The 23,361-nt window shown below is 41.2% G+C and overlaps 1 protein-coding gene across 2 annotated transcripts in view; it reads right to left on the bottom strand.

Annotated features, from left to right (window-relative positions):
- Window positions 1-2,332: 2,332 nt before the first annotated feature.
- The window catches only part of LOC149947524 (frizzled-5-like), a 55,209-nt gene continuing 34,180 nt past the window's right edge, over window positions 2,333-23,361 (bottom strand). For both annotated transcript variants that reach the window (XM_090171474.1, XM_090171475.1), the window contains exons 2-4: window positions 10,420-11,254; window positions 3,798-4,070; window positions 2,333-3,734 (exon numbers count right to left, since the gene is read on the bottom strand). In XM_090171474.1, coding sequence (XP_090027600.1) covers window positions 2,372-3,734; window positions 3,798-4,070; window positions 10,420-10,772 — 1,989 coding nt within the window. In that variant the 5' untranslated portion in view covers window positions 10,773-11,254 and the 3' untranslated portion in view covers window positions 2,333-2,371. The remainder of the gene's footprint in view (window positions 3,735-3,797; window positions 4,071-10,419; window positions 11,255-23,361) is intronic.

A 23,361-nucleotide genomic window follows, 5' to 3' on the forward strand; every position in this document is an offset into this window, starting at 1 on the left:
TTTGTAATATTCTTTTTTTTTGGAAATACATTTTTTTTATTTATGAATACAAAAAACGAACGGGGGTTTTATAATTACCTTTTTATTATACACATTCACAAAGAGGAAAAATTATTTTTTTTTGGTTTTTTATAAATTTAGCTTTCGAAATACCCTGTTTTGAGGCTTTGCGTACAAAAAAGCACGGTGTACAAACATACTTGGACTATTATTTACACAAACGCAAACTTATATTTGTTATTTAAATCTTTTTTGTAAAAACTATACTTATAACTTCGTTATTGGTCTCCTTCGAAATGGCTGTCAGTTACCGGACGCTATTTAGTTTTGTTTCGTGAAAAATTGAACGTAGTTTACGTCAGTTTAATTACATTTTCGAATCGCATCCATCGAAGAATATTGATACTAATATCTTTAGCTTACGTTAATTTAAAATATTTCTAAATTCTTGATATAAACTGTCAGGTTAAATCCGCGTCAAATGTTTCGTCAGCGCCTTTGGTAAGCAAATTTACTTTCTTATCTGTTGTAATTAATTAAGTCGTTTTAAATGGAAATTAATGGTTTTAAACCTAAAATAAAGAAATTATTATAATAATAGGGAATTTTGAAACGTACGGAGGTATATAACAACTTTTAAAATTTACTCACGTCAACTTTTACTCTTTGCAAAATGACAAACAATAAGAACTTGTTAGGCGAACCGCGCTAATTCTCAAAGCGCAAAGATACCTTTTAAATCTCCATACATACTGTCAGACGTGTAGCTACGGAAGGCGTTAACTTACGAGCGAGTACTTTAGACGGTTGAAGTTTCGATTAGCAAACGGTAATTATCATAATGGGAAAGGATTTAAGATACGCCCGAAAACTTCCGAGATGAAGACAGTATTAATGAGAAGCCATTTAGACAATCGAAGACAACGGAGGAGATAAGATTGAGATTGAGAGGAACTGATTACGTAGTTATAAATATGATTATACGATATAACACATCTTAGCAATTTATATTAATATTGAAGCAAATACCCTGTTTCGAAAAATAGTTGAAATTCATCGCTTTCTACATTGGGCGAAAAAACATGTTCGCGTAACGAATTTACAATCGGAATTAAGTAGTATTACTCTGTCTATATATATATATATACGTACCAATCTTATTAAAGAAATATTATTCTCACAGCGACATAAGCCTAGACTCAAATCTGATTAACGCAACTTGAAATATAAATACATTTATAGTACCTAAGCCTGCGGACGCTTAAAAGTCTTCAAATGATTTTCGTCAAATTTCATCTAAATAAGTTAGCAACTTACTCGTTCCGTTGGTCGGCTGGTTGTCTCTTACAGTTGAAGTGATTGCTAATATGATTTCGAAAAATCTAATGTAGAATCTAAAATATCAATCCGGCTTATTTGACCGATTTAAGCCCCCATTTCAATCACCTAAGTATTTACATAATTAAAATTAAATATGAAACAGTTTCTATTTAAATCGCTAACTTATTCAGATAGTTTTTGATCACATTTATAACGCAACTAAGAAGCTAACTGGCATCATTTGAAAACGGGGTTCATTTGGCACGGGTTTATTAACTATAATTTGTTTTTTTTTAAACTATTTTACAATATTATTACTGTTTATACACAAAAAAAAACACAATATATATATTTTTTGGTCGTAACGCAACTAGTGACTTTTATAATTATGTTATTATTTTACACATTTTCTAAATATTAAAGGGGTAAAATGTACAATTTTTGCGTATAAAACACAGTTACAGTTTGAATACAAACAAATAAATAGGGAAATGTACAATTTATACGTATATTCGTGTTCTTACGTGCCTCGTTGATCTTACACAAAAGTTCGTTCTTGGGCCCTTACGGTAGAAATTACAAAATTATAAATTTCAATAATAATAATTCCTTTTTTTTTATCTCCGTTAAATTTATACATGATATATGTCGAGCTGCGTATATCGACTTCGATTTCGATGATTCGTTCCGTTTCAGAAAGACTACTCGAGTAAAATATAAGTACTATCTAAAAACCAAAATGGGCTTGTTTCAGATTTCATCGATTCTGGCCATTATGATAAACATCGCGGTGCCGCACTTTTTCCAAACAGCGAAGCGAAATGAGTCATGGCTCCGCGTTCTTCTATTTCATCAATTTTTCGGGATTCGGTGCCGCGGTTAGCGTAGTTCGGCGTTCATTGTCTTAGTGTCCTTTTGGTTGGTGAATGATTGTTTAAAGGTTCGACGAGAAGTCCCGCGCGTCAATCTCGTGATATTGCGTCTCGATATGTTTCGAATGTCGGTGTCGTGATTACGAAGATAAATGAACTGTCGCGACCGTAACCGTATCTCAGACGTGAGACAGCGGCATGTGTTTACCGTGGCTGGAGGGTACCTGCCCTACGTGACTCACGGGACTCATGGGCTTAAACGCCCTGATTTGAGATCCACTTTGCGGATCCGTCATCATGACGGCCGACGGAGTGCAGCCCAGAACGCCTCCAACCGGGATCAACCCGGACCCGGGCATTCCAACCGCGCCCATCACCGCGTGGTGGTGATGTCGATGGTCGTCGTCGATGCCCCGACGGCACAGTCGAGCGTGGAATCGTCGCCACGAGTCCAGCGTCTTCCCGGACCAGATCCAAAAACCGGACGTGATGCCGACGACCAGACACATGAAGTACTTGAGCATGAAGACGGAGTAGTCCGGCTTGACGTCGAGAGTGGTGCAAGGACAGTTCGTTTTCCGCTCCCAAAGCGGTCTGAAATGTTGCTCGTAAAAGTAGCAACCTATGACGATGGTAGCTGGCAGGGTGTAGAGAACGCTAAAGACGCCAATTCGAATCATCAACTTCTCCAGCTTGTCCGCCTTGGCTCTGGCTTGCTGTCGGATTACGTTGCGTATGCGAAATAGAGCCACGAAGCCCGCTAGTAGGAAGGATGTCCCCAGCAACAAGTAGACGCACAGCGGCGCCAAGACGAAGCCTCGCAAGTGTCTCAAGTCTTGGTTCCCTACCGAGCATATCCCGGCAACTGGGTCGCCGTCCACGGCGCCAATGGCCAGTATAACTATACTCTTGACGGTAGGTACTAGCCAAGCGGCTAAGTGGAAATATTGGGAATACCCAGCGATGGCTTCGTTGCCCCATTTCAGACCCGCAGCCAAGAGCCACGTCAAGGTTAGGATGACCCACCATAAGGAACTGGCCATGCCGAAAAAGTAAATTAACAGGAATACGACCGTGCACGAATCTTGGCGACCGGTGACGTGATAGCTGATGACGGGTCCGTCGCAAGCCACGGCTTCGTGTCCTAAGCCGAGTCGGACCAAGTATCCGATCGATATCATCAAATAGCAGCCCGATAAAAATATAATCGGCCTTTCGGGGTATCGGAATCGTTGCATATCTATCAGAAACGTTAAAACGGTCATGCTAGTGCTGACGCAACATAGCACGGCCCAGAGTCCGATCCAGAAGGTCGCGAAAGCCTGCTCGTCTTTGTTGAAGAACTTGCCTCGACACGGCACGGCGCAGTTCATGATCGTCCCCGTTTCAACCTTATTGTAGTAGCGATAATCGCTGTGGTCGGTGATCATGACGTTGGGAAGGCGACATTCGCAAGCGCATTCGTCCAGGATTCCCGACAGACCAGGAAGGCCCGGAACTTGAGGGATGTTCGGGTTGTTGCTGGGAACGAGCCGGTCTTGCCTACGAGAGAGATCAGAACGTGAGTGGCTGCTATTTCGCGACGAAGTTTGATTAGTGTCATACCGTTCGCGTCCTCGAAAGGGTCTTCCTCTGAACGCGGGTCGCCTCTCCTTACTGTCCTTGATACGTGGACGATGGGACGAGCCGGACCCTGGACCGGACCCCGTTATTCCGGGATCCGGATTTTCCGGTTCGGCTCCGTTTTTGGCATCCATACACAGCCTTTCCTGGTCGCCGAATTCCGGCAGTTCCTCGCAGCTCATTCGTTCGGGCCAAGCGAATCCGTACTGCAGCATTATAGGAGCGCATCCGGCTCTGGCCCGTTCGCAAACAGACCTGTCGGAAGAAAAGAAAATAGGAAACCATTAGCGTCTGTCGGCGGCTAAAGCGCTCGATCCCAATCTCGAACTTCGAGGTTTGCCAGCCGCGCGACCTCTTCGCGTCTCGACAATAACTTTTAAATAAAACTCCCTAAATTGAAAGAGATCGTCGCCTTCGACTAATTTCGAAAGGCGAGGTTGACCCGTCCTTTAAATAAACAGCTCCGAGAAGCGGGGTTTCGACGATAAAGTTATTAGAGAAGCATTTTCGGGGGTCCTAGGGGAACGCTCTCCCGGCCCGTTTCGGAGGTGGCTCGAGTCGCGACGTTCGTAACTCTCAATTTGGCCTAAATCTAACGCGTCTTGACTAGCGAGCTCGGAACGCATTAGCGGGCACCGGCTCGAGCCGGGATAAATTTAGGGGCCCTACGAATTTAACGGAAGCGACCTCCGCCTTTCAACGTGGAACGGTGGCTTTTAATGGAAGAGAGCCCCCGCGAGGTCTCGAGGGATCGCTACGAGAGGGCGCGCTTTGAAATCGATTCGTCAAAAGAGAATTTCGCGAGCGGAGCACTTCTCCTACTCTAAACATCGCGTTGTCGGGGGACCCGCTGCTGCCTTTGAAGTAAACAAACCCAAGAGCAGTCTACTTAAAAGATCGTCTAAGAGCGTCGCGGCTCTTTTTCTCTCCCGCTTTCTTATATTTCGGCCAAGATTGGAAAGCTTTCTTTACTCCTCGGATTATCTTCACCATCAGGCTAATTAGAGGCTAATCGCCATTAGACTCAGTCTCCGACTGCGGATAATGTACAATCAATTACTGGCTGCTATCACGCTCAGTCTAACCTTTCCAATAATAACAAGTCGCGTTGACGGATATTCGTAACAATTTTAAGTACATTTCGCAAATAAATGACAAAATGGTTTCATAAATCTTCTAGCGGCGAGGAGTCGTATTTGCCAAAGTAGTTTTATTAAAAGTATGGCTTTGAAGAAAAACAACTTGCGCGATATTAATAACGTATTGTCTAAAGTTTAATCGCTTTAATTAAGATTAATTTGAATTCTCAATTGTTTAATACAAAGAACTCAAAAGGTTTACAAAATTAAAATGTAATTTTACGAGTTTTCCATAAATTAAGCCGGATAAAGTAAATTAATTATCTATTTATCCCTTTTTTTACGGAGACTAATATAAATAATAGCGAAATTACAAAAGAATATTAGAAATTTAAACGATCCATATAGCAATGTGACACGCGATTTTGTATTCATTTGGGTACGTGTATTTTGTTTCCCCGAGTCTGATACATAATTTACAAGCAAAGCTGCATTTTCTTTTTATTCGTTTTTAAATCGCTATTTCACGTGACGGCTTTTCTTTCCTGTTATTCCCCGGGTCGGATAATACTCACGAAAATGAGTTGTGCATTTTTGCATTAATACTCGAATAAGGAAGGAACTATGAGAGGAGTGGGGGCGGCAGCCGTGCGGGAAAGTCCGACTCGTTACGCGGGAAATATTTTCTGTCGGCTGCAAATTTAGGGGAGCGTTTTCAATCAAAGTGGAAACGCGTGAAAAGTCAGAGCACGCTTTGGAAGAGCGAGATTCTCGAGCTGAGAGGCTGAGGCGTGATTGAAAAGAAGCAGAGAGGCGCGTTGTGGACGTCGCTGTTTTTAAGGGCCCGTCACGCTTGGTTTACGTCCAAATTTATTCCCCCTCGCGCCACTCATCAATTACCCGGAGCCGACGAAGCCGACTTGGGGCTAAAAGTTTACTTTTTTAGCAACAAATTGGGCTTGAAGATGTATTTAAAGAAGCACCCTAAACCTCGCCGCCCGTAAACTAACGACATCTATGGGCGTACGGGCGAATTAAGGAAGCCATTCCTCCGTCCCCCCCCCCTCAACCCGGGAAACCCTCTCTCTTAAGTCCTCGTTACACTCCGTCGCCGGCTTTCAGCGTGACGTCATCTTATCCCTTTCCCTGACCTCCGTCACGTCCGTGACCCTCATCTTGACCAAATACCTTTCAACACATTTCGGGTTAGTATTCTTACATTTTTAGGAAAACATGTGTCAAGGAAAAACTATAGGTAAGACCAAAAGTAACATAATACGAATAACAGGGTGACCAGGGAAAAGTTTTGGAAATTTTATAGGAAAAATAGGAATTTTAGGGGCGAATTATAGAAAAATACAGGAAACTAAATAGAGTGCTAGCAGTTGATGCGTTTTTAAAAGTTAGTGACGTCACAGCCGTAGCTTCGGTAGCGGTTGTCATGAAAACTCGCGTTTTTTCTCAATAGACGTTTAACATTGGTGACGTCGCAGGGTTTCAAGCTGCTGACTCTCTATAGGCGAATTATAGGAAAATATAGGAAACTAAATAGGCTAAATATAAAATAGGTGAATTATAGGAAACTAAATAGGCTAATAAAAATATGGGAAAAATAATAAGGTAATTATTGCATATCGGTATACTTTGACTCGAATCACCTAGAATATTGATAATGTTTTGTACACTGCATTATTGGATCAATTAGCGGATTTACAAAGCTCGTATATTTGAAGATTTTGTTCGAAAATGGCAGTATTTACAGTAGATGATGACACGTACAAAAAGTTCTTTCATTTTCAAAAGACCGTGAAATTATAGGAAAATATAGGAACAGGGTTGCCACAAAATTTTCAGATTCAAATTCCCTGACTATTCCCTGTTTTCCCTGACCATTTTAAGAGATTTTCCCTGACTTATTAAAGCCAAAATTTTTCTTTTATATTTTATTTTTATCAGAAGTTAATAAATTTGATGGACTTATATTTCAGTAAAAACGTTATTGCAATGTTGAAAAAATTAGCCAAACATTCATGGAAATAAATTATAATCGTGGAATTTGTCATAGATCTAGAGTTAAATTACCTTCAAAAAGTGCCAAGATAAAATTGAATTCCCTGACTTTTCCCTGAATTTTTACCAATTCTTAAAATTCCCAGACTTTATAGGCCTATTTTTAAAGTCCCTGACTTTTCCCTGATTTCCCTGTTTTCCCTGACGTGTGGCAACCCTGAGGAAAATAGGTAAGAATAAAGGAAATTATAGGAAGGCATTAAAAATATAGGAAAATATAGGAAATATAGGAAGTCTGGTCACTCTGGAATAAGTATGATACTCCATATTCTAACAACGCTAAGTTCTTTAATGATAGTCTGTTTCGAAAATGACCATATAAATCATTGTGGCTAAGGACCTACAATGCAATTGACCATTGAATTTACGATTATATTAAAGGGGAACGGCCAAGCTTTTCCAAATATGGCCTTATTTGCGTATCAAACGATCAACAAGATGTTCAATATACTTACACGTACCTTATTTTGTCTTGCAAAATAGTTTTTGGCCCATAAAGTTGAAACGAAAAATAACGCCAAGAATTTGGGTTTGAATTTTCGCCGCCATTTTAAGGTATATCGCCAGCGCCAGCAGGACCTTAGTGAGCGATTGGCAAACTATCCTAACTTTTAAAATCGCGCAATTTAGGCTTAGGTCTCGTATAACTGGAGCGCATCGCGCGTGCAAAACAAATCTTTCGCGTCTTCAGCAGCGCGCGCTTTTACGTTGTTTTTCTGTCTCACCGACTTCTCACCAGGTGTCGTGGCGGACGCGCGCTTTTCAATTTCCCGAAATTTTTTTATTTTATTAAAAATTAACCACTCAATATTTTTTTATGCGGTTTTCGCCATAAATTTTAGTTTTTAACAAGCTATAGGGCTATATCTAACTGGTTAAAGCTTGACCGTTCCCATTTAATTAGTTAGTTATCGAACATTATTTTTCATAACACATTACAAGATATTTCAATTATTATATTTATTTCTATACATATTTCTTTAAGGACATTATTTAGAGTACAGTAGATTATGGTTTTACAAAACTTTCCACGTAATTGTTTGGCCAAATTTCTCGCTTTCTTTACAAGGAAAATAGGTATAAAAAAACCTTAATTTTGATCACACTATCGGACGACGGAAGGCTAACAAAGACTGTTACACCCGATTCTGATGAATAGAATTATTTACTAATTTCCAGTCATTGCCTGTTTTATTAGTATAGAAATATAAAAATAGTCGAAGAAATGTGGAAATATTTCCCATTTTGAAAACGAAAAATATCCAGAAGTAAATATTTTCGGTTGTAGATGTAAATGAAACGTTCTACGCTTTTTTTTTGTCAATAGAAAGTTAAAAGTTTTGAGACCACCCCGAAATTTCGACGAATCGACTTTCCAACCTTACTTCGAGATTTGAAAAGTTACAACACAAGCTACTTCGATCAGCCACGCACTACGCGTGTAGGTACCTTTTTCCATATATTTTATCTCGAATCAAAGAGTGGGACGGCCGCCCTCTGGAAAAGGCCCCTGTCCGAATCTTTTGAAAGGGGCGTCTGTAATCCGTCTCTTCCGTCTTTTTCAGCGCGCTGGAAAGTTTTCTCGCGACCCAAAAGACGCCGGGGGGAAACATTTCTAAAACGAGAAGAAGGTACGCCAGGGAAGATAAACGGGACCCTTCCTGTTTTTGTCCCTTTGATTCCATTCTTTCGCTTCTGCAGGCGCCGTGAAAGAGAATGATAGTCCCCTCTACCCTGACAAAAGAGGTCTCATTATCGCTACCTAAAAAGCGCGGTTTCTGGGCGACCAATCTTAAGACGCAGTGAGGAGGACGCTGGGGCACTATCGGACGCGTCGCGTTAAGTTTCCGCTTTTAAAGAATGACATCCGATTAGTGCCGAGGTTTCTAGCTTGAAAGGGTGATTTGCAGTTCCATTAGTTACACTCAACTCTTTCCTCGCCGGACAAGACGATACCCGTCTTTGTACGGCGAAAGCGAAGTTCTTCTCCTTATGGCGTACTAGCAGCGTTGCCAGGTCCCAAAACTGAAATTTTAGTATCGAAGCCCAAAAATTATCGAATTTTCTAGAAAATTATAGTACACAAGTACGGCCAGCTTTGATTACTCGCTATACCATGGTAGCACTTTATCATAGTTGGCCGTTACTAACATATTTCGTTTTCGATAGGCTACAACACGCTTGATTAGTCAAGTCAGCCGTATTTTCGAGAACAAACCAAACACTCCGAGTATAATATTTCAATTCTTAGCCTAATTAAGAAACTGGAAACGCCGTTCTTATGTAAACAAAAAGGAACTTTCTAATATTTCTTAAATTATCGCACAAACTATAATACAATTATCGCAAAAAGCGTACTATATAGTACGCGATTGAAATTGTAGTACGGAAAAATTCGAAAGGTATAATTATCGAAATGTACTATAATTATAGTACGGTTGGCAACGCTGCGTACTAGGCAGAAGACGCTCCGTTGGAATGGGGTTTGTCATTCTTATCGTTGGACGCGTTCCACCTCCAGGCTCGGATGGATATTTGGGTTTATCGCGAATCGCCATCAACGAGAGTTAAAATTAATTGGCGGCGTACCGGTCTATCTTCGGCATTTAGAAATAGAGCTAAGACGCGCGTAGTTAGTTCTACTCGGAATGTCCTATCTCGGCAAAATTCGTCATCTCGGTTCTGGGTCACTAACTAGGAATGCGCGCCGTCAAAGACAATTTGAAGAGCAGCTTGCTCGTCTCCTCGCGCCGTATCTGATTATCTACCGAGACTCGACGTTTCGTTGCAAATTGCTGATTCGACTCGAAATGTCAAAAGACGCGGAATTTTCGATCAATTTGGCGATATTAGAGATTAAGCCGTGTACGTTAAAACGAGGAGAGAAAACGCGTGGAAAGATTTCACCGCGTCAGCGAATTGCCTCGCGATCATTAATTGGTTTAAAACTCGACGTATAAGGTTATTTAAATGAAATTTCACTAGAAATTGGGTTTCCTACACGTATTTTCTAACCAAGGGGTTGATCACTACAGACTATACAGCGGTGGTTAGCCCTTCGTTGGTAACGGACTTCGGGTATATTAATTAGCCATTTTTCTCGTTTGGGCTTTAAAGACCGTATCTTTACAACTCGCAATATACTTTTAACTTAGTTCATTATCGTCTCTAGATTCTCGTGTTTTAAACTAAACTACTAGTGTGTATAACTGCCATGTTAGCGAGCAAACTGTAACGCAGCGAATTCTATTCGGATTATTTGAAATCACAGAGTTAATCGTTTGGATGGATTAAAATATCGACTAATTACACGAACGCAAACTCCCCAAATTCTAACGTCGCTTTAATAATAATAATCAGCTAGGCTAATACCCAAGGCACCACCGAGAGCCTATATATACCGTAATCAAATTTGAATCTAAATCAAGCGTTTGAAAATCCGTAAAAGTAATTACCTGCAAGCCGGTAATCTCTCTTGGTAATCCTCCATACAAATGGGCGCGTACATGGAGCACAGAAAGAATCTCAGGTCGTCGGAGCATTGGATCTCGACGAGCGGCCAGAACTGGTGCACTTCCAAGCCGGCTTCTTCTTGGGTGTCGTGGTGAAACTGGTTGGGCATCGAGGTGAAGTTGTAGCCGATGCCGCGGCACATGGGGATGGTGATCTCTTCGCATCGTTCTCGAGTGGCGAGGCCTCCGCCGTCGGTGCCGCTGACGGCGGCTCGACCGCGAGCCGCCAACAACAAGGGGAGAAGCCGAAAGAACAGGGACGACGCCAGCCGGTACAGACCGTGCCCGGAATTCATCGCCGAGTGCGGGTGAAATTCGCGAACCAGTTATTACATCGGCGGTTCCTTTTAGCGCGCCACCGTATTCCAATTATTCCGAAGAGAATATCTCGAATTCCTATCGCGGATGACGCGAGCGCGCGTGTCGCTACTTCATCTTCCGAGCCAGTATTGATGCCAAAAATGAGAACGATTCTCTTCTCCGCGCTCGTTGTCTACTTTGGCGCTCGCCGACCGAGTTCCCTCTCTCGCCAGGAATCGAACTCGGAGGGGGGGGGAAGTCGTTTCGTCCAATGAAAAAAAGGGGATCCGGGGGGTCGCGAGGGGGACTTGAGGCGTTACCGTCGGGGTTCGAACCCGGGTTCCCCCTAAACCTTATCCCCAATCAATTGTCCGAGCTAGGTATTATTCCGGTGTATCGCGAAGCTGGTGGCCACCGTGGTTGGGTCGCTGGTGTCAGCTCCTGTCTCGCTCTTCCAGGGATTTACCACGTTCGCTACCTGAGCAAAAAACAAATCATAGAAAGAAAAAATGAATATTTTACAATGGATTCGTTACAAACGTGCTTTCGGAAGGTTTTTTTTGGGAGGGATTAGGATGAAGGGCCAAGCCTTCCTGAGAATGTTGGAATTATAGAAAAAAAAGCCACATTTTTCAATTGCCATATAATTAAATTGAAGTTTCAAAAAATTTTAGAATTTATAATGATATTTTAGCAACCTTAGTTTAAAAAAGTCGTAACTCTACCTTTAATGTAGCCCAAGTTACGGCTTTTTTAAAACTAAGGTAATGATTTTACAGGGGTCGTACAAAATTTCCGGAATTAAATTCCCTGACATTTCCAGGTGTTCCCTGACCAAATTGACAAATTTTCCCTGACCATTTTTGTAGAATAAATGAATGGTTTGAGGTAAAAATCTTGAAAATATTTTCTTTCAAATATTTATTTGCCTATTTTTTTTACTTTTCCCTGACATTTTGGAATAATTTTAAAATTCCCTGATTTTTCCCTGACCTTTTGGAAATCTTTTCCAGGTTTTCATGGTCGTGTACGAACCCTGTTTTACCTTAACGGGAGTAAGAAGTAAATCGAAAAATCGTCTTCTTACACCCACCCCGACTTCAATCTATCTAGCGCCAATCTACCTTAGCTTTTGTTAAACCTGGTGGAGAAAATGTGAAATTCGTTGAACGGTATAAATGTTCATATTCCCTTTCATCATCATTAAAATGGTTTTTTTTTCCGAGAATTAGCTTTTAGATCCAACTTGACATTATATTGAAATATTACCAGTATAAGATTTTCTGTTAAAATAAGTAGATACTCTTGTCAACATTCCGTGGTTAACTTAATCTTCGAGTATTAATATTTACTTATTCACGGCATCGGAAGGTATCGAGACATTGTAAGCCCCGCTGCTAAGCTACGCGACAAACGTAATAAAATCTAAAATCGCGGGTGTTCTCGAAAGTGTAGAGAATGGAAGCGCCATATATAAATTCACCGTTCTGACAGCACCGACCCGACTGCAGCGTGGAACGAGGGTCCGAGTTAGAGTGTCTTCCCACTATTACAGTAGGCCCGGAACAATTTCCGAGTGTGTCGAGCGGGGCTCCCCCTGGTGGGAGCCAAAGTAAACACGAATCAGGGGCAAATAGCGCCCCCCCCCCCGCCGTTATATTCGGGTGGAAACGCGCCTTTCCAGGGAGTTTTATACATGTATTTCGCTAATATAAGTGCAAATATAAGGGACGATGCTGGGATATTCTGATTGTTTGTCTTACAGCAGTTGTTATTCCTGGGGCTTTCGGAGTCCCAATTTCGCGTCGGCGCCGTAGTGTCCTAGTCTTTCAGATTAACTCGGAGCGCCCTCTTTACGCGAATATTGGTAATACCTTTTGTTTGGCCGTTGATGTCTTATATTAGCTTTACTCGTTGTTGCCAGACGCTCGAAACGCTTCGAAACACTCGGGATATTCAGTTAGAAGGCATTGTTCCAGGATAAAAATATCGAGACTGTACGGAAATTACGTTTCCTTTCATTTTTCGACGAAAACCGATGTAATTTATTTATAAATACAATTGGATTATACCTTGAAAAATTAGTCGAATAAACGAAACAAGATTTAACCAAAATAATAAATGGACCGTCTCTTTATGAACATTCTCCGAGAATAAATACCGGGTTCATACACCTAATGACAACCTTATTTTCCTGATATTTCCCTGAATTTTCCTTCCCGATTGCAAGATGACCACAATTAAAATTAAGATTTACAGAGTAACTCATTTCATGATTATCAGATTGTCATTTAAGCTAAATTGATTCCATGTTGTCATATAAAAGATTTATTATAAGTATTATTAGTGTAAAAAGGTAAATACATTTTTACAAGAAATCTTATTGCTGTAAATTGATATTCATTAGGGAAAAGTATCTGAACTCTCATAAAATTCCCCGACTGCCCTGATGTTTACAAAAGAATGGGAAAATCCCTGATATTTCCCTGATTTTTCTGTCGACAATCGAATTCCCTGATATTCCCAGGTTTTCAAGGTTTTCCAGGTCTGTAAGAAATTTGAAATACCTATTCCGAATTGTTTCTTAGGCCTATATTCTGATAATCGTTATGGTTGAACTATCGACGAAACGACAAATGATGTACAAGATTTTAGGGCCTATATACTGATAATGTTTATTGTTGAACTATCGACGAAAATGTCAATTTGAAAAGAATATTTTGATTGCTAAATGTAAATTAAAAACTGAGACTGACAAGGAGAGTACCCGAGGTGTGTTTATTGCCGATTTTGTTCAAAGTCGGGCGTAATGTAGATCTATATGAGATTTGAAATTTCCCAAAAGGAGACGCGGCACTACCCATTCGATTTGTCATGGCGACCGTAAATGTTTTTGACCACTTACAACAAAAATAAGATTTTTTTCTTATGTTCCCAAAAATTTCCAATTTACTCAGCTAAATGTTGTCCAAATAACCCATTTCGTGATTTTCAAATTTTTAAAATCCGAGAAAATCCCATGCTTTTTTAAATGAAGATTTTTAGTTTTAAGTGGTCAAAAACATTTTCGGTTGCCATGGCAAATCGAATGGGTAGCGCAACGTCTACTTTTTTGAAATTTGATATATCATATAGGTCTACAGTTACGCCCGACGTTGATCAAAATCGGCAATAAACACCTCGGGTACTCTCCTGTGAGTGAAAATAGATTTTGGAATATTTTAAGCACTAATAATCAAGATTTTCCTCTTGATTTAAATACTTTTGGGCTGATGTTAATCATCTTCGATTTGATTATAAGACTGTTAAGGTTGGTTTTCACTAGGTCAGAAACGCGACGAAGGCGAGGGCGGACGCAAAAATATTGTAATATTTTTGCGTCCGCCCTCGCCTTCGTCGCGTTTCTGACCTAGTGAAAACCAACCTTAACAGTCTAAGGCCTAACGGGGATTTTTTGCGTCGAAGCTAATCGTCGTGGCGTTTTTGGCCTAGTGAAAACTAGCCCTTAAGGAAATTGGTAAATTTTGAGGAATATATCGCGAAACATTCGGCGTAAATTGGAATAGTTTTTGCGCATCGCAATTGATTATCGTCCTAGGGATCTTGCCAGCACCCTGAAGAATATCGTTCTCGTCTAAGAAAACATAAGAGTCTCGGGGAATTGGGGTTGAAATATGGAAAAACGCGACGGCCACGCCGTAAATGGAGATATTTGCGTCAAAAAAGATGTATTTTTAAGGCTCGCGTCGGCAGTTACGATAAGGCGTCTTTACGAGCGACAAACGCCTTCGGATTATGAAGTAGCCGAGCCGCGAGAGCAGCCCGTAAGCGGTTCATCAGCCCCATCCAACCCCGCGCCAGCCCGGCCTAGGCCTATGACGGGGTCCCCCGGAGGCAGCCACAGCGCCACCGCCGAGAGCCAGGATCCTCCGGTTGGCATCGAAGCCTCTTCCGAAAGTGATGAGTTGTAAATTTCCCAAAGAGCTCCAGACATTTACGACTGGCTGCGGTTGTTTTGTGTTTATACGTTTCGACTCCGCAATCGGTGAAAGGGAGCCGGGGTTAACGGCTAACTAATGACCCCGTAAAAGAAGGAGGAACACCCCTCCTTCTTTCGTAAGTTTCCTCGTCTTTCTTCGATGGCTCATCGATATCCCTTCTTTTGGCTCTGTTCGAAAGCGAGATTGTTTGATTCTTCTAGAATACCTTCAATTGACCGAACACTATCACGATGGTCAAAAAATAGCCATTTTAAGATATTCTTCACGCGACTTCGTATTTTAGAAATGGTATAGCTTCGTGACGATGCTTATCTATGGTATTTTGTTTTGGGCGCTTCCAGAGGTAATGGAAGTAGCCGGTCCCGCTCACCCCTCCAGAAGCTGTCAGAATTGGACCAAGTCCTCGTCAAGCGCCAGTCGAGGGTCTAAAAGCTATACGAGCCCGGAGATTTGGCGAGGGGGGGGGGGTGGAGCCGGGAGGGCTCGAGTGACAGAATGGAGGGCTGCGAGGGGATGGAGGGAACCTCTACAAAAATCCAGAGAGAGCCCTCTTCCACTTTTTTTGCCTGAAAAAAGGACCCCCTTGGATTTGAGATCAGCTGGGTTCAATCGGGCGAGAGATTTTTAGATTTTACCCGAAAACGCGGCTACCTTCCTGCCCCTTCTTCGCTTTAGAACGAATAGGTTTTTTTACAATTTTGCTTTAAAATTGGAATTTCGAATCTGAATCTCTCTTTTGGAGGATTATCTGACTACAAACCTTACTGGAAATTCAATTTCAACGCGAGGCTTCTGTTTTGGATACGTCTCCTTTATTATTCCACAATTTGGTTCGCCAGAGTTGATCCTAATATCGTACTTCTTTTCGATCACTTCCACAATCGGAACTACAATTGGGGCCGGAACATTGTTTGGTGTAACCCCAATCTTTTTGCTAAATTACATAAATTTGAAGAATTATTTGAACTAAAATTATTAAAAATTAAATTATTAAATATTTAACCAATTAGTTACTGTATTTATTACGAAACCAAAACTCTTGGGTCTTAAGCAATAGCTAAAATCATATAGGTTGTAAGCTAAAATCTAATTCATCTTTCGATTAGCTAATTTAACTGTCAAAAATTGAAAATTATACGAAAATTTGTATAAGCAGAATGAAATAGCTAAACTCGGGATAATAGTAAATAAATATTGTAGACTTTCGCTAATGGGCCGTCGCGAACCAAGAAGGAACACACCTGACTGGAAGTAACCTTAATACGGATCAGCTCGGGGACAACAGTAAACTCGTGACATTTACGCTCGGAGTTTCGAGGTTTCAACCCAAAACGTCTTTCCAGAAAAATAGTTGTTCCTTCTACAAAGACCGTTATCAATAGGAATTCCACGGAGCGTAGAAACGACCCTTTTTAAAGCGCATTCTACGCCAGCAAAGAATTAGAAGGATCTGTCAATTCACCCCGATCTGGCTGGCCCATCTCTACCGAGAAAGCTTCTCCGCATTTTCCACCTGGAAGAGCGATCGCCTACCCCGAACCATGGAAGAAGTTACTGCCACAGCGAGACCCGCTTCGGACATTAGTCGTACCCGTTGACGGTCATCGCTTATTTTGACAGCGCCACGGTATTTCGTTCCTTTTCAGCGCGTCCAAATAACGCCGACCGCGCCATACAGATCGACACAATGAAATAGACTTCGAAAATACCCATTGTGCCAAACAAGAAGCCGCGTACAGCGTGTCCTAGCGTCGGTTCCATTCGAATAAGGAGTAGCCGAAATTTTTTAAACAAACTTATACGTAACCTCCAACTGATTCTATCAAACGGTTAATCATGAAACTAAAATTTCCCTAGCATTTCTTAAATTTCCTAAATAACTAAGAAAAGTGACTCTGTTGATATCGCGCTGGCTACTTTCGAAGACAGACACGAATTGTCCCACTAGTCGGACAGTCGCTATGATGGCACCGTTAAAAAGGTTTAATATTTTCAAGAATGCTAACTCTGAGCAATAAGGGAGTCCAAAATTCGTGGATGGAACGCTCGAAGTACTGGTATAAAGGGGGAGGGGGCAAGAAGTAAGATGGGGTGGGTAAGGATGTCGCGCTAATAACCCAGAGGATTGTCCTCCCGACACGAGTGCGTTAATTGAACCATTAGCGAGGAGCCGGCTCCATGCGCGGAAATTCTCTCAATTTACTGGCGAGGTACTTGAGAAGAGTCAACGTAGTTTGGTGGCAGGGCCATTGCAGCCCGCGGCGTGTCTGTTGGGTGTCGCTGTCTAGAAATCGAGAAACGGGACTCACGTACGAGATGCGCCGGTGCCGGAGTATCGCCGCTGCTTATTTATTAATGAGAATGGCTCGGAATCTTTGGCCCCCCTCGGGCCCCTATCCACTCCGCTTTTGTATAGTTTCCGGAGCGCGATAATTACTAGGCGGGATGATTAAACTAATTCGGAAAGGCCAGCTCTCTTCCGAATTATAAAGCGACGCTAAATTTGCTCGCCTTCTACGGAGAACATTAAGCGTTTTAAAAGCGAACCATTAAGAATAATCGCTTACGTTGTTTCTAGCCCAGCAGGGGACCGACAAATCTTCCGAGGGACGCGCTAGTATAGTTTCATCGAGACGGTTGCCTTAGAAATCGAAGCTATTCCGCGGTACGTTTAGCTTTTCTCAGTTAAATTGTACGAAATCTCTATTCTTTGCGTTCCGCGTATTAGAGAGGCGGGTCCTTCTAAAGATTTTTTGGTTCACGAACCGCCGCTGTGTTTATGGTCCAAACTATTACAGCGGTACTTATGGTCGAAGTCCAAGACGGGTATTTCTCCTCACCCAATTTAGGCAAAAATCTATTTACGTATAAGCGGTTTTTGTATTTAATTACTCGCGCTTAATGAGATTTAATTGGTTTAATTGGAAATGGACATGTGGACAGTTGTTGTCGATTTGCTGTGGTGAATAGATTTGCCCTCTAGGATAGGTTTTCGAGTTAATTTAGCGTGGTTGAATAAATTTTCCACCTAGAATAGATTTTAGAGACAATTTACAGTGGTTGACTAAATTTTCCACCTAGAATAGATTTTAGAGACAATTAACCGTGGTTGACTAAATTTTCCACCTAGAATAGATTTTAGAGACAATTTACAGTGGTTGAAATTTCACTTTTAGAATAAAATTTGGAGACAATTAACCGTGGTTGAATAAATTTGCCACCTAGAATAGGTTTTGGAGACAATTTATCTTCATTTTGGAGGTTGTACATCGTGGTTGTCTTTTGTGTCCCATACCTCCGCAACGAAGAACTATAGGACAGGGTGATCTCATTTAGCTTCAGTGTATTTGTGGCGTATGCACCAGACACACCCTGAATTTCTCGATTTTTATTTGTAACGCCAAAATGTATAATACGGCCTTGTATTTGAAGAAATGAAAAGTTGCTCTTGCGAAATCCCGCGACTCTAGATGAAAGAACAAACAAATGAAAAGTCCCTTTTAAAACTTGAAATGGCAGTTTCTGAAATATCGATTTTGAACTGACAAAGCGCGCCGTTTACGGGGGAGTTTTCTTTGGAGTTCAGTGTGAAAATCGTGCTTGGGTGTATTTCGTTGTCCGCCTCCACGGCCAGGGGGAGCTCGGGACAGGAATTTTAATCTTTTTCGAGTATTAAGCGGCGGCGGCGGCGGGGTGAGAGGACGTCGAGGTTTTTTGTTGATATTGGCAAGTTTGAGAGGCACACCTGCATACACAATGGCTTTTCCCGCTGCCACACTCGCCACGACTGAGTGGCAGGCCCATTTTTAAACCCACCATCCATTCAAAAGCCCGCCTCTTACGCAACTACGCGCGTGTGTGACTTCGTAATACTTTCATCAGTTTTGAAACGTTCACCTTTCCAAAGTTTTAATTTTTCTCAGATAGGAGATAGAGTTGTCCACTTTGAAAGGAAAGCTGAACTTGAAACATTGATAGTATGAACGTGAACTAATTAAAGTTCATGGCAAGAATTTCCTTCAACTCATTACCTTGTGTAATTTAGTTTAGTACTTCAAAAACGTTCCAATTTTTGTGGTCTCACCAATTTTCTTAGTTTTTGTATTTTCCAATCGAACAATTTTCTGTTGTGTTACCAACTTTATTTATTTTTGTATTTTACAAACGCATCATCGTTTTATTTAAAAGATGAGCCGGGTTCGATCCCAGCTTGTGCCACGGGGTGCAAAACTCGGAACTACTCCTCCTGCGAAGTTTGCAAGTTCTCTCCCCACTGGTTAAAGGGGTTTTCCCTTTCCATAAGAACTTGTAGAGGTTAACGGTAATAGTTAGTGTAGGGAGCTGTTAGCTCCCGTGGCACGAAGGGCTTGCCACCACCCTTCTACGCGTTGTAACCCGGCCTCCTGTTTAAAGGCATTATAAGTCGCTAGATGACTTGGGCTTAAGGTGGTGCCTTGGGTATTAGCCTATAGCTGATTATTACTATTATTATACGTGGATCGCCTTGCCACGGTTTCTACCAAACCAAATAAGATTAAATTTAACTATTAATTATTTCCAACGGCACTAGGATGAATTATCAATTACATAATAGTTTTAGTTCAAAATTTAACGCTTCCATCAAGATGGAGAAAATATTCTGAACTAGGCAACAAAGCGTGATTTAAATCTAGTTTCTTTGGGCCTATATAACTGCTAAAAATTTGGAACTCCTTTAAAAGACAAGTCACGCGGTTCTAGAGTGAGTTCATTTTGGAATTTTGTTTTTCAAGTTCTCGAAGTATATCGAGGAAAATATTTCGAAGGCCGAATTTTCTCCGTCAACTAAAACGCCATTGAAATTGTCCATAAACAACGCTCGAAAGGGCGAGACACCGAGTAATATATCTCGAGTAAAAATAAACCAAAATCGAACAAATTTGGAAGAGCCGCGGCGAAAGGCATCCGGGATAGTTGATGGTTTCGCGAATAAGACATCGGCAAATACCCACGCGGAATGCGCGCCCAACAACCAGAAGAAGAGAGCGTATATTACTTTTAAAAATAAAGTGACATTGCTGGTAACTCGTTTCATCACGTCTGCCCGATAACTAACTACTGACATCTGGGGTTTGCCAGCAGAAACTAAACCTCAGGATGGAGTAAGAGGGGGGAGGGGGTACACTCCGTTGATTCACCCCGCCGACAGTCGAAGTCGAGGGCTGCCCGCGAGGATAAGGCGAATGAAAGGGGGGAGATTTTTTAGGCCCTACCGTTTCGTGATTGACAGGTAGGAAGTAAAAAGATACGAAGGAGGAGGGGGGGGGAAGCGGCGCTTCTGGGGGGGTCGTCGACTTGAAAGATGTTGGAAAGGTTCGGTTAGAAAAACATTAGTGGGCCTACAAAACGAGAGGCTCCAGCCTTTTCCCTCGATCGAGGAGAGATTGAGACTGAGAGAGACAGCTAGGATTTCGAGATAGATCCCCCCCCCCCCCCCCAGCCATGCTCTCGAGTTTTCTTTGGGGTTCGAACGCGGGATTGTCTCTAAGACCCTTATTGCGTTGGTGGCTTTTTTGAATTAATAAATTACTTCTGCGAGGACTAAGCGTATAATACTTTCACGTCTGTATTTGTATGTTTTTGCCCTCGCGCTTCTGATGATGTATCGCGATTTTATAGATCCGAGAACCGACAACCACTCCATCACTACTCTAAATACATTCATGACTGTATGAACTTTTAATTATTTCAGTTTCACGCGTCTTTTGTACCATCCGACCACTAAGCCTGATCAGAAAGCCATTACCACCCGATTCAAAACCAGAGAATCACTGAAACTGATATAAAAACCTTGAAAATTTGATTAAAAAAACCAGAACTTACCAAACAAAAAACTATAACCTTTCATACCATCCAATCACTGAAACTGATATGAAAACCTTGACCATTTGATTCCAAAACCCTGAACTTGCCAGTCAGAAAACCATAACCACCCCTATCCAAAAATCAATAGCCTTTCATACCAACAAATGACTGAAACTGATATGAAAACCATGATCATGTGATTAAAAAAAACAGAACCTACCAAACAGAAAACTATAACTTTTCATACCATCCAATCACTGAAACTGATATGAAAACCATGACCATTGGATTCAAAAACCCTGTTAGAAACCATAACCTTTTATACCATCCACTAACTGAAATTCATACGAAAACAAGACCAGCCAATCCATAAACCATAATATTTTATGATAATGATGATTATTATTGTCCAATTAAAAATCCTCACGGTGTTCAAAGTAATATAAATTTAGTTATTCTTTATAAAATTATAAATTCACTAGTAAATTTTATATTAATTTCTTAATCGAAAACGATATTGATTTTTTTGGATTGGGACACTTAGCTTCTACAATGCCAGACTATTCATATTTTTCATACAAGACACCGAAAGTATCGATTTTCGAATTGGTATTCGGGATAAACTTTCCCATTTGAAAGTGACGAGATGTACTGAGCGCATTTTATGTATGAAAAAAAATATTGCAGATCATTCTATGGACTGGTAGGAGTGTTTCATACATAATAAAACGCAGCATGGGGAAGTTTTTTTGTCTGGCATAGGTTTTTGCGTATATTTTTTCTCTGTGGGTAGGGTCGCTCTCTCTATATTGTACTGAAGCGAACAGCATGGGGTCCTCCACTGAGTGAAGCGAGGATCTCAACAGACGTAATATAATTACGGAGATGTCATATTTTTCTATATCCTAATCTTTAAGCTTCAGAATTCCTTTATTGGGGGCCTCCATCCGTTTGGTAGTCGTGATCGTCGTAATACCTTAGAAAAACACGCGACTCTGCATCTGCCCCAGTGCGCCCGAGATTGATCCCTAAATAAGGCGTAAATCCAATTTCTATTCGGGTAGCGCTTAATTCGTATTCTTGCCAGAATTTGATGGCGGCCCATAGTGTACCCCCTTTTTTTGACACTGGGTGGTTTCCGATTACCGCGCGTCAAGCTGTTGCGAAATTAATGCGCCTCGAATTCATTGAAGACCTAAGCCCGATTCGTACTTAGAGAAGAGCAGCCGTAACTTACGGATTTAATTAATACTTTAATTAACGCTTTAGGAAAGTGCTTTTGTCAGACTTAAAACCAAAAACATATTGGATTATGCGCTAAATTTTGACTTTGCTTTAAGGATTTTCTGTATTTCCAAATCAATATTTGAATTTTCAAATAATCTAAATCAAGGTCAGAACTTGGATTTTTTTAATGACCGACCAAAATTAAAATAAGATATTAGTATCGTATTGAAACGTTAAATGCCGCATATGACATAATTTTACCGGATTACTGGTGATGGCGGTGAAATATCTTAAAAACGAGATAGACTTTTGTAGCTTTGAAACCAGGTATAGTAGTGTAGTCAAAAAGTCATCTAAGAGATGTTAAACATTTAGCGCAGTCAAAGCTACTCCCAAGAGCCCTTCTGTCGAAGCCACTGACCAGGTATACGAACAAGCCCTTGTATATATATTCATGCAGAAAGCAAATAATTCCGCTTCCCTTAACTAAAGCAAACGTCGTAGAAGTTTTTTAATTACTTAGCGGCGAGCGTCGAAAGGGGTCTATTGAGCAACGACCGCCTGGATGAACCTCAGCCTCTCTCCGCCCCCCGTAATAACAATAATAATAGAATGAGTGTGTCCAATGGCCGGATGACGGAGGGACCATATGGTAATTGAAATCATCTACGGGTGCGACGAGAAGTATTCGACCCGATCCGGGTGAAGTAAAAAAGGAGTTCATGCAGCCGGGCTTTCGCCATTAAAATCCGTCGCACTCTTTCGCTCCAAGGAACACCCACCCTTTCGCTAGCTGGCGCTCCACTCCATAAAAGACCATATTCCCAACGCTCTTTATCTCTATAGACGGCGAATACCTTTCCAGTGTCTCACGCAGCAGCGCGCGCCACGGACGGTTTTCGCATTTGGGGCACGTGGGGTAGGCGTGGCCCCCAGCGAAACGTTATCCCACATGTATACATTACTCCCCAAACCTTTGTTTTAGCCAAGTGATGATCATTAGGGTTTTAATTAATATTAGTGTATTCACTTAATCGCGTTACACATCTGATTGTTCAGACTCTACATTACTTAGATAATTCATTACGCCGGGATTATTAATTTTTGGACGGCATAAGGGGATTGCTTCCGAGTCGCTCAACCTGATTAAACATGTAGATTTTTTTAAACTATATTTTGTACAATAGACGGTTAAATAAAACCTGTTCAGCGATTAGCCTAGAAGTCGAAGCGGTTCCCCCTTCACTTTCGTCTAAAATTTCACCTTCGCCCTTGCCTCAGAGTTACGTTCGTTCCCTCTGTCTTTCCGAAATCGAATTTGAAAAGTATTTTCCCCTATATTTCGTAGGTATTACACGAAATCATTTGGTAATACATGAGTTTAAAATATTATGCAATAATTCACTGTACTATAAAATACTACATCATAATACACAACGTACTACACTTACTACGCGCAATATTACTTGATATTACGCGGTATTACACGGTAATTCACCGTATTACAAAATAA

This window comes from Leiobunum rupestre, chromosome 4 (assembly GCF_980474605.1).
Source record: "Leiobunum rupestre chromosome 4, qqLeiRupe1.1.hap1, whole genome shotgun sequence".
In the NCBI taxonomy this organism is placed as follows: domain Eukaryota; kingdom Metazoa; phylum Arthropoda; class Arachnida; order Opiliones; family Sclerosomatidae; genus Leiobunum; species Leiobunum rupestre.